Source organism: Lepidochelys kempii, chromosome 2 (assembly GCF_965140285.1).
Source record: "Lepidochelys kempii isolate rLepKem1 chromosome 2, rLepKem1.hap1, whole genome shotgun sequence".
NCBI lineage: Eukaryota > Metazoa > Chordata > Testudines > Cheloniidae > Lepidochelys > Lepidochelys kempii.
Window position 1 is genome coordinate 92,417,763 of NC_136381.1, and position 11,543 is coordinate 92,429,305.

Genomic DNA, 11,543 nt, shown 5'->3' on the forward strand with positions numbered 1-11,543 from the left:
GGCACATGTCTATAAAACTGGAAAGAATTTCCAATAGAAACAGTTACATTAAAAGCAATAAACATTCCCCTGCAATGTTCACAGTCCAGGCAGTGAAGGGTTGTGCCAGTTCATGAAAACCAGAAAATGCACTATTGTGTGAACCAACTTGGAAAATGAGTAGTCTGTTTTCATTGTCTAAACAGTGTGAAATGCACAAGGTAAATAAACGGCTTCAATGATGAAAAGTAACAGAAGTCACGTAGATTTTTTTTTTTTTAATTCTGTATATAGGTTTTCAATCTGGCAGTGTCCCTTTAAGTATTTTGCAGGTCTTGTTCTCTTTCAATTGATGATGAAGGTATTCAGACAGGAACGGATTTAGAATACTTATTGACTACTAATTGCTAAAGGAAGTGCACATCACTCTGGCTCAGCCCTTTGCTGTTTCTGAGCAGCAGTAACTGAAAAGAGTGGCAGTTCAGTATTTTCATAGAAGAATTACTTTTAAAAATAAAATACAAGTGGTCATTTCTCTGTTTCAGTGAACTTTGTCCAGTTTCTGCTGTTGCTTCCTTACATCCAGGCAATCCTATTAACTTCATTGAGACTGCACAGATGTAACTGCAGGCAGAATCTTAGCCCCTTTTGCTTTAATTTGAATTCTATACACTGGACAGCTCTGACAGGATTTTCATATGAGTTCATATTTGCATAAGTCTTAGGTTTGCTCCTTTTATCACAACCAGTCCTGGTGCTGCTAATGTCTGAACTGTAGCTAGATCACACAGGTTTATGGTGCCACAAAGACTGGAAACCCAGATAGCTCATGTGTTTTATTCATGTCTTTCCAAAAAAAAAACAAACGATTGAAATTAACAGATTAAAACTCCTCCTTCTGGTATTGCCAGCCTCAGGTGTTTAAAAATCATGAGACTGGCTTAAAAGTCATTGGATCTTTTTTTAAAAAATACATTTTGGGTTATTTTTATTTGCCTTCTGATTTTGAAGTCTTTACAGAGAGAATGCACTTGCTTCATGTTTTCAAGATTTTCTTTGCAAACTTGAGGGCCAGAAACTTACGTATTTTTTTAATTGGAATTCTCGTACAATCTCTTGATTCATGCAGTTGGGCATTAAAAATAACACCAAATATCACAAGGTTTGCAATAAGATCACAAGAGTTGTCACTGCTGACAAGCCCGGCTTTTCAAAGGGCAAAAAGGGACTAGTCCTGAAAATGTCAGTGACTCTTTAAAAGAACATGCTAATAACTGACTGTGTCTCAGTGTTCAAGCTGAAATGCGCTTTCCTGTGTACCCATCAATTCTCTGCTTTCTTTTCTTTTGTCTTACTCTTCTCCAGCCTTTCCTCTACTCGCCTTAATTTTTAAATTGTCTTGATTTAAGGTGCTGAAAACATCACATGTATCTAAACCAGACTCACAGATATGTGATTTTTCCATAGCAGTTTTGCTTCAGGCAGATGTTTAAGGTTCTACTACATAACCAGTCTTGCTATCTACCAGGGTGGCTAAAAACACTATTCTTCAGTGTAGATGGAACCTAACCATGACTTCAAATCATAATAGAAATAACACAAGCTTTCATACGATTTTAGGGACAGAGTTAGATCCCGCCTATGCTGCAGGGTTATACTGTGTTGAGGGACAGCCATGTTGTAAATGGGCTCCCTGACATGGTTGGATTTGTATTGTACAGGTGACCTAAAACGGCAAGGTAGTACTTAATTGTACAGACATTATGGTTAACAAAACATTAAATGTTGCCCCCTGCTGGTCAACCCATAGAGGAATAAGCAGTGCTTGAATACAAAATCAAAGGTGAAGTAGCTAAAGTATATAAAGGCAACTGAGTGGGAAGGCAAATGTTATAGTGTGTACCATCCTGTGGGAACGAAATTAGTGCTCACACAGCCAGGAGCAGGCTCAATGCTGTTTCGCTAGCAGAGTGCCATCAGCCAGCTTCATACTCTGTAACATCTCATGTGCTGCTAACTGCTTCTATGAGCAGTTCAGGGATTCTCAGAACACAGCTGTATGGTGGCCTTTTAGGGGTACACCAGCCTAAGGTGCAGCTGACATCTTTTTGGATCTAAATTATGGAACAGAGAATAGTGGATCAATGTCCTGTGAGAATTGAAATTTCAGCCTTCTTGGTAAATCAAAATGATTCCATGAGAATGTAACTAGAGACACTGGCTCAGGGTGGCAACCCTACTCTCCTATCTGCAAGGCCAGGAACTAAATATAAATGTTCCCCTCTGGTGGTTAACCCATAGTGGAATAAGCAGCATTGTCTGTGGGGACATTGGGAGAAAGTTGATTTTGAAAATGACATGTGAGAGGACATTTTGCAAACTTCTGACATTCCAGTGGTGATTTCTCTCTCTCTCTCTGCACCACTGATCTAAAATGAACATGTAAAGAGTTCTGAACACTTTCACTGCCCCAGGCCCACTCCTGGCAGCAAAAAAATCCCTTGCAGAATGCCATAGGAGACATGCACCATGCAAGACACTCGCAAATGATTGGCCCCAGCATCGCTGCTTCCAATCTCTGTGAGAGGGATCTCTGTTACAGTCAGCCAGCTTTCAGTAGTATGTATATTGATAATGCCTATCTGGTACTCTGAGATACTATTCCAGGAAAGCAGTTGTGAAAGTACTGTGCTCTTCCTGAATTTAGCTGGAACAGGCAATTCAGGAGAAAAGCAACAAACAGCAGTCCTTGCCTGTGTGGCATGACGATGGCAACAACAAAAGGAACTGTTAAATAATATGAAAATTCCAGGGATTGGCTTGGTGATGTTGAACTTTGGCTTCGATTGATCCCCTTTAAATTGTATTTCCTTTTTTTATTGCATTAGCATTACTAGTTCTATCCACTGCTGGCAGCCCAGCATTACCTATTTTTCCTTCCATTATTTTAACTTTAGAAATAAAAGAAACCCAGTGGGAATAAGTTCCCAGATAACAGCCACAAGAAATAAGTGCCAATGCTATAACTTTATCACCAGAGCATAGCAATATTTTCACCCTCATTGCCCTCTTTATTAACCCTTGTGCGCAGGGTTAGCCTTGCAGTTTGCAGTATCCCAGTTGTCAGGAGGGAATTGGACATGTATTGCCTTTGCTCTCTGATTGCTGCTGGAGTGCAGGGGGATTGGCTCATCTATGCTTCTCCTCAAAATGTACTGCCAGAAGGGACTCTGATTTGAATTGGTCTGAGTTGCCTTTCTCCCTCATCCATAAGGTGGAAGGAACTGGGTCTTGTATGCCACCTTCTCCGGTCCCACTGTCCGAAAGAGGGCTCTAGCCCATGAGTTGATAAGCAGAGATAGCCAGTTATGGGAAATTGTTTGGTGATTTTGTGATACGAGTAAACATAAAGCCACCACAGTGTGTTTAAAAAGTTACTCATTTGTTGGAGTGTTCTGGCCATTGTTGTTTGAAGCCTACCCTAATAAAGGCACAGCATCTCCTTTAATGGGGGCAGCATAGTCCAGGGTCAAGGAGCAAGGAACTCCTGGATTCTAATTTGCCACTGACTCAGTGAGGGGCCTTGAGGAAGTCATTTCTTATTCTTCAAATGCAAAGTGAGGATAATAATATTCACTCACATTAAGGGACAACTTGAAGGTTAGCTAATGCTTGTACAGTGAAGTCCAAGGATGTAAAAGCTTTAAGTGTATTCATGGTCATTATTTCTGCTAGCTGTAGCTAGTCAGAAGACAAGTATAAATGCAGTTCTTTCCCTGATTAATTTTCCCCTTACCATCCCAGTACCCTGTCTCTTTGTCATTGCACAGCCTTGTGCAAAACACCATCACTGTGCTTGCACTTAGGAAACAGGATTTCTAAGGGAGAGAGAAATCTTGCTGTAATGTTTGCTTGTTCTACTGGGGCATACAAGTTTTGTTTTGCTTATGTTGTAAAGGGGAAGTGTTGCTGATCATTAAGAAATATGACAGTCTGTGCCTCTAAAGAAGAAATAGATTGTGGCGAGAACTAGTGTGTGTTGGCTAACCCTAAAAACAGTCAGACTGAGGCTCTAACTGCAACCAGTTACTGCCACCTAGGGTCAAAATTAAAAACTACACTCAGAAAAATTTAATCTGCAAAAAGTGTGGCTGCACAGTTTAGGTGGGCAGAAGGAATAGGAATCTTAGGCCATCTCTAAACTGCACTTCCGTTGTTAAAACTTTTGTCGCTCAGGGGTGTGAAAAACACACCCCTGAACGACAAAACTTTTAATGACAAAAAGTGCTGGTATGGACAGCGCTTTGGCAGTGGGAGATGCTCTCCCAGCACCGAAGCTACTGCCCCTCGTTGGGGGTGTGGTTTTATTTTGTCTCCGGGAGAGCTCTCTCTTGACGACAAAGAGTGGCCACACTGCGCACCATAAAACCAGGCTGTTGTGAGGTGCACAGTGTAGACACAGCCTTAGTTTCAGAAAGAAAGGAGTGCTTTGACTTATCAGCGGTCACGATTGTCTGTACATATGATATGCCTTTCTACTGTAAGCATACTAACACAACATTTTCAAAATATACTCTGCTGGGAACATGGCTCTAGACTTTGGGGTAATGGTGGGGGCTTCCAGCCTGAGGCCTTTTTGCTTGGGTTTCTTCTCCTAATTTAAACTCCTATTTCTCTCTCCCACGCTCTTTGCTAATGGAGGCAAGTCCATCCCAGTGCCCTCATGTCATGTGCATTGAAGGGAACAGCATTAGCTATACCCGATGGAGCAAACTTTCACTGGCATCCAAGGGTAGTGATGATAAGCCATGAGAAAGTACAGTACTGAACTGAAATCAGGGTTCTAGTTCCGGTTGTCTGCCAGACTTGCTGCGTAATTGGGAAACACCCATAATGCATGACAGAAAGAGAATATCTCAGACAGATCAGCCCGGAAACTTAAAAGTGGGGTATAGGGGGATAGTCTATTTCAATGATATCGAAGCAAACCCAGAGTAAATATAGAATTTCTGCAGTCCCAGCGATAACTGGCAAACAAACTAATAAAAACCCCACCAACAAAACAGAAACAAAAATCCTTCAGAAGTTTCCAAAGTGACAGAGGAGTTGATGCAATTGGTTGAGAATGTCGATGAGTTTAAAGGGAGTTTTTCTTCAGTCTCACTAGAAATATTCCTTTTTGAAATGTGGAGCCAGTCAGATATTTTTGCTTCATTGTAGTCTCTGAATTTTTATTAATCATAATTTTGTGCTTCTAATTTACCTTGGTTTAATTAAAAATATTGACGACATTGCACCTCTTCCAACAAATTCCTCCCCTCCACTCCCTATTTGTTGATTTGTTGACTTTAAACTGAGGAAGCTGGGCGACTTTGGAGGCATCAGGAAACAAAATATGTAAAAATGGCTTTGAAAAGTCACCTGCCTGATAAATCTCTTTGTGAAATACAAAACAAGGAAATTATTTTATGAAGCATATGCAATATCACAAGCTCTAAACCTTGACTATTATCTTTACTTTAAGACCTTTTAGTGTGAATACAATAAGCTTTATCAACTGCCATTATTCTTTCAGGACCTAAATCTAAAGCTTCTCTCCATAAATTAGTACCAAAAGCAGGAATATACCCATGAGAAGACCTAGCTGGAATGCTAAGGTTTTTACTTCTAATATTTTTTAATTATTAGTTTAGCATGAAGAGACATATCATCTTCCATCCCAAAATCTAATACTCTTTGAAAAGAATCAAATGTAGGGCTCAATACATGAGATTGTTCTTCCTAAGTATATATCTTGAAGCCCAGTTCGGCAATGCCCATCATCTACCATACTAGGGAGAAAAATTTAAGGGAGCATACTCTCCCAGCTATGCCTTGATAGCATAATAATTAATGTAGAAACCACATCTTTTAAAAACATCATTGAACAGCATCCCTTTAGTTAGAATATTCAAACCCCACAACATCCTAAGAGTCACAAATGCCATAGCCCAACCTAGCAACACATGATAAAAGAACTGAGCCAGGAGGCAGTCCCTCTGGAGGCAAACTTCTTATAGCTAACTCTTCCCACCCCAGTCAGCAACATGGAGCTGAGTCTTGGCTGGTGGAGTAGCAGGAGCTAGTGCCAGGACTGAGAGGCATCCACTGCTTTATTTAAGTCTAAAAATCACAACTCCTTTATTTAAAAAAAATAACTGGTGAATTATTCGGAAAGGGAAAGTAGTTATTGTTTATACCTAGTGATCAACTGATGAGTGAAAATAAGGTAAGAGCCATAGATTTTTTTTTTTTTAGTATTGAATTACTATATCTCAGTATATTGATTGATAGAGAAATAGCAAGAGAGAGTGAGAGACTACAAATACAATACTATAAAATCTTTATCTTATTTTAAATGGTGCAACTTCAGATTCCAGGAAAGGAGATAAAGGAGATCTCTGGCTGGCAGCCAGTAGCTGAGAGTGAGAACTCGTCTGCACTCTTCAACTGCTGGCTATCAGGTGAAATCCACAAGTATGGGGGTAAGGAGAGTATAAGGAAAAACTTCTTTAACATGTTCCCTTTGATAGATTAAATAATTTCAAGGATGGCAAAGTGGCTGAAAAGATCTAACTTCGTATCAGATACCTGTGCAGCCAGAACTGTCTTTGGCCAAATACATGTCTCCTTTCATAATGGAGATAAGAGTTTCTTTTTAGAGTGACGGGAAAAGCCCAAACAACATTTATGGCATCTCAGTTCCTGATGCAGCAAAGCATGTAAGTATATTAAGCCCTACATTTTAAACTAAAAAAAGTTTAATTAATTTAGGAAATCCGCATCCAACCCCTCATCCCCCACTGTAAGAGCGAGAACCTAACAAACTGAAGTGTACTTAATAAGAGGGGTGAGAAGCATTCAGTGCTTGATATTAAATACAAAAGATTTTTGTTTGCAAAACCTTACAATATCTTTCAAATATATAAAATCTAATAAAATTATAAAGAAGACTGTACACATCCATTTATTTCTCTCTTGTTTTTTCTCTCTCTCATTTTTCCTCCCCTCCCCCATTCTCATTTCTATCTTTTTCACTTTTTTCTGTTCTCTTCCCCTTTTCCCATTTTGGCACCTTTCCTCCTTTTTTGCATTTTGTTTGTTCAATGTCACAAAATTTGTTTCTAATGGTTCTTGTGGGGCAGCATATCTCTTTCTGCTTCTCCAGGAGGTTCTTACACATGGAATAGCTGCGGATTGCAGTGCAAATTTACTAACATCCTTCTCACTTTCTCCCTGCATCCATGTGATTAGCCTTAGGGCTTGTCTACATGGAAAAGTCGTATCAGTATAATTATATTGGTGCAGATAAATTAATACAAGTTATACTAGTATAATTCCCTGCACTGCATGGACACTCTTATTCTGGATAAGAGTGGACTTTTCCGATTTGGCTTAAAATGCTTGCAAAACGATATACGCTAAACTGGAAAAATACAATAAGAATGAACCACTATAGTTATACCAGTGTAAATTCATACCTTACCTTATACTGGTATAACTTCCCCTGTAGATAAGCCCTTATTCAGCCGTGGGTGTAGAAGGAACATGACTCACTGCTGTGTGCTAGCCCAGGAGACTATCCTTGTCTTACCCCTTCTTCCCTGACACAGTTCCCCCTCACTATTCAAACTATCTGCCAGTGCTCTTTCTTTCTTTCTTTCTTTCTTTCTTTCTTTCTTTCTTTCTTTCTTTCTTTCTTTCTTTCTTTCTTTCTTTCTTTCTTTCTTTCTTTCTTTCTTGTAGGGATTAGGAAAGCAGGTACACATTTCTCACATTGGAAAAGGCTCAAAATGAGCAATGGGAAACTGAGGCAGAACAGCTCCTGCAAAGTGAATAAACGTGCTGTAAATTACCAGGGAATGAACTGAAGAAGAGAGTATGTAAATGAGCTCCAGGGATTTCTACATAGAGGAGGATTGAGGGGCATGGTGAAAAAGCAGGAAGGTGAAATTTACAATAAACCCAAAGGGGAAAAATGGCTTTTTCCTGTTACTGGCATTTCTTATATTTGTATCATGACAGAATTGACTTAGTTCCAAGAAAGTTATCATAATGGAGATGCTTCAGCAAAGCCAATTACTTCGTAGAAATAACATTTTTATTTTGCCACATTTCGACTGAATTTCTGTGCTTTACAGCTTCTCTTGTCCCTTTTGGATTTATCTTAAAGCTGTATTCCTTTCAGCTGTGATAGTTTCAAGTGAAATAAAGCCATTAAGGTAGTTATTGCTGCTCTGAAAAGAAAAATGTAATGAAATAACAATATACCTTAAGCTTTTTTCCCTTATTGACATTTTCTTATGTTTTGTTCGTGCTTTCATTCTGCCCTTAATGTTCTAAAGTGTCAAAAATGCATTAGTAGCATAAGAAAGAAAATCCTTAGCAGGGAGATGGCTGAGGATAGGGATTGAGGAATGGAAATGGGTGGGTGAAACCTTGCTTACCCCCAATGGTCATACTTGTACACTACTCTACCCTTGGGTTGGCCAAAGAGATCCTCAGAATATTATTTCATGGGGGAAGAGTGTATGTGGAGAGAGAGAGAGAGACTAACCAATGAGATCATGAATGTTAGATTCTGTTGGGGACCATTTGGGTCTTGTGCAGTAGCCCATAGTATTGCAAGAAAGGTAAGGAAAGTCACGTGAAATTCCAGGAAAACAGGCGAATGTGCAAGCTTGTACTAAATGGAAAAAAGCAAATTTTAAAGATGGTTTAGTTTGAATGTCGCACTTATGTTTGCTCTCTGTGGTTTTGGCTGAGTTCTGGGTTCAGATTTCAACAGCAAAAGAAGTGATAGGTTACTTTTTAATAATGCTTCTTTTGATGAATGTAACCAACTGATGAAAGCTGATTGTTCTGAAAAGTTGTCTTAAGTTGAAATAAAAATTATGCAAGAAGTTAATATTCTCCTCTGTTTTCTTTCTCCTGCTAGGAAGGGTGCTTGTGGCCTTCAGACAGCTCAGTGTCACGACAAGGTGCTTCAGAGGTAATGTTTAATTTCTTGGTAACTTTCAATGATTTGCTTTACTGCTTCTAACATATATTTCACCTCCCTCAAAAAACATTGTTTGGTTGACTTGCCTACAAGTTGGTTAATGAAGTCTTTTAAATTTAGATCAAAAGAGTAAAATAATAATTTAATAACTTTAGGTCCGAGAGGTTCTGGGTGCCCACAACTTCTATTGACTAGATAATGTGAATCATTGTCTTTAAATTGTAAGTCCACGCATGATCTCTATGAAATCAATAGGATTCTGCACTGGAGCAAGGGATTTGGACCCTGGCTAAGCATTGAGGTCGAAGGAAAAAGGTGACGTTTTCTCATGGTGAGAGTGTGAGATGTCTTGAACATTTTTCAATTCAGTTAAAATGACCATCTGGATTCCTCTACAAAGCAAGATTTTAATCTGTGTAGGAAGAAAGGCTCTCATTGGCCAAAAATCAATGTTGGGATATTTTCTTAGGTTCGCAACTAATTTATTTCGGGGGTGGAAACAGAAATAACTTTTCTGGAATGTTTTATCTTTAAAGGAGTAGAATCTCTTCGCCCCCCTCCCTGGGTGAACATTTTTATAACTTGACAAGGAGGTGGGGGATTAAAACCCTTTAGGGAACCCTCTTCATTTTTAAAGCCATTCACAAATTACTTCTTCTGGATCTTTACCCCACCTCCGACTCACACTACCACTGTTGGGCGTGTGTCTCCATGCTGCAATCATAGGGTGCAATTGCAGCTTGTGTAGATATCCCCGAGCTAGCTTTGTCTAGCTATCTCAGGTACCAGAATAGTGAAGCTGCAGCAGTATGAGTTTCAGCACAGGCTAGCAGTGCAAGTAATTATCCAGGGCTCCGGGCAGGCTTGTATAGTCCGTGCTGCAGCAAGTGCTGCTGAAGCTTCATTGCTCTGGTGCCCAAACTAGCTAGATTAAAGCTATCTTGGGTATGTCTCCATGAGCTGCAATCATGCCTGTGACTGTGTGCATCTGACTTGTTTAATCTGTGTCTGAGCTAACTTGTCAACTCCCTGCGGCAGTGACCATTTTCTCTTTGTTGGCCCTTGATAACTAATTAATACCCATAATGTTTTGCTGGGTGATGCTTGGAAGTGGATTCACAGCTCCCTCTTACCTTTTCAGATCATGTATGCCCCAAGGTCCAGGGACAGGTTTACCGCTCCATCATTCATGCAGCGGGACCGTTTCAGTCGCTTCCAGCCAACCTACCCTTACATGCAGCATGAGATTGACCTTCCTCCGACCATCTCCCTCTCTGATGGAGAAGAGCCACCACCATACCAAGGGCCATGCACGCTGCAGCTCCGGGACCCAGAACAGCAGATGGAACTCAATCGAGAGTCTGTCAGGGCTCCACCCAACAGAACCATTTTTGACAGTGACTTGATAGACATTTCAACGTACAATGGGGGCCCATGCCCACCAAGCAGCAATTCGGGCATAAGTGCAACCAACTATAGCAGTAATGGAAGGATGGAAGGACCACCCCCAACATACAGTGAGGTCATGGGTAATTATCCAGGCTCCTCTTTTTTCCATCACCAGCACAACAATGCGCCTCCTTCATCACAGAGGGGGAGCAGACTTCAGTTTCAGCAGAACAATTCAGAGAGCACAATAGTCCCTATTAAAGGCAAAGACAGGAAACCAGGAAACCTTGTCTAAGTTACTTTCCCAGGTGCACTTGAACTGAAGACAAGAGAATCAAACAGGAATGTGGAGGAAAATTCCCACATTCCTGTGCACAATGTTGTTAAGTTACACGTGGTACAATGTAGTAAAACCAAACGTGCAAACCAGTTCGTTCTGATTCATTTCAGGGGAATTGCATGCAAAGTGGATTGAGATAATACAAACTTCCATTCAGTTTGGCCATGAGCAGTGTTTTGGGGGAAAATATATATTATTTTTTTTAAATAAACTATTTGAATTATTTAATTCTAAAAGGAAACTTAGCACAGAAATTAGGCTTGTACAGCCTGTTTTATATTAACTGAATGGCAGAAAGAAGAAAATGAGAAGAAAGTTTTGCTAGGTAAATGGGGGAAGAATCGGCCAGTTTGCTTTTTTTTCCCAAGGTGTGGAATTTTTTTTATATGAATCAAAATTCCTGTTTTGTGTGCCAAGGTGTAAAGTTGAGAAATTAGATGAATGCAAGGAGTTAATTTGTGTTGTGAAAAATGTGTTTTAAAAAGTTGCACTATCTTAATGTTTTAAAAAATATATATATGAGGGAACTGTTTTACGTGAAGTTCTTCTATATGTTGTCTTTTCAAAACCTGTGGAATAATGATTAGACCCCAGGAGTAATCTGGAGGAGTTTGCCCCACCTGGTATTTGTCACTGACAGGGGATTGTTGAATTTAGCCTAACACCTATTGACTTACATAATCAGGCAATACAGGGACACTTAACATGTTATTATCTTTGCAGTAATTTGCATTAAAATGACAGTGCATCAATGAAGTGTCTTGGAGACTTTTGGATGGAAGTAAGCAAACATGA

The 11,543-nt window shown here is 39.8% G+C and overlaps 1 protein-coding gene across 10 annotated transcripts in view; it reads left to right on the forward strand.

The window, feature by feature from the left end:
* LDLRAD4 (low density lipoprotein receptor class A domain containing 4) overlaps nucleotides 1-10,837 on the forward strand; it is a 427,294-nt gene extending 416,457 nt beyond the window's left edge. For all 10 annotated transcript variants that reach the window (XM_073331676.2, XM_073331675.2, XM_073331677.2 and 7 more), the window contains 2 exons: nucleotides 8,957-9,010; nucleotides 10,161-10,837. In XM_073331676.2, the coding sequence (XP_073187777.1) occupies nucleotides 8,957-9,010; nucleotides 10,161-10,703 (597 nt within the window). In that variant the 3' untranslated portion in view covers nucleotides 10,704-10,837. The remainder of the gene's footprint in view (nucleotides 1-8,956; nucleotides 9,011-10,160) is intronic.
* Nucleotides 10,838-11,543: the final 706 nt, after the last annotated feature.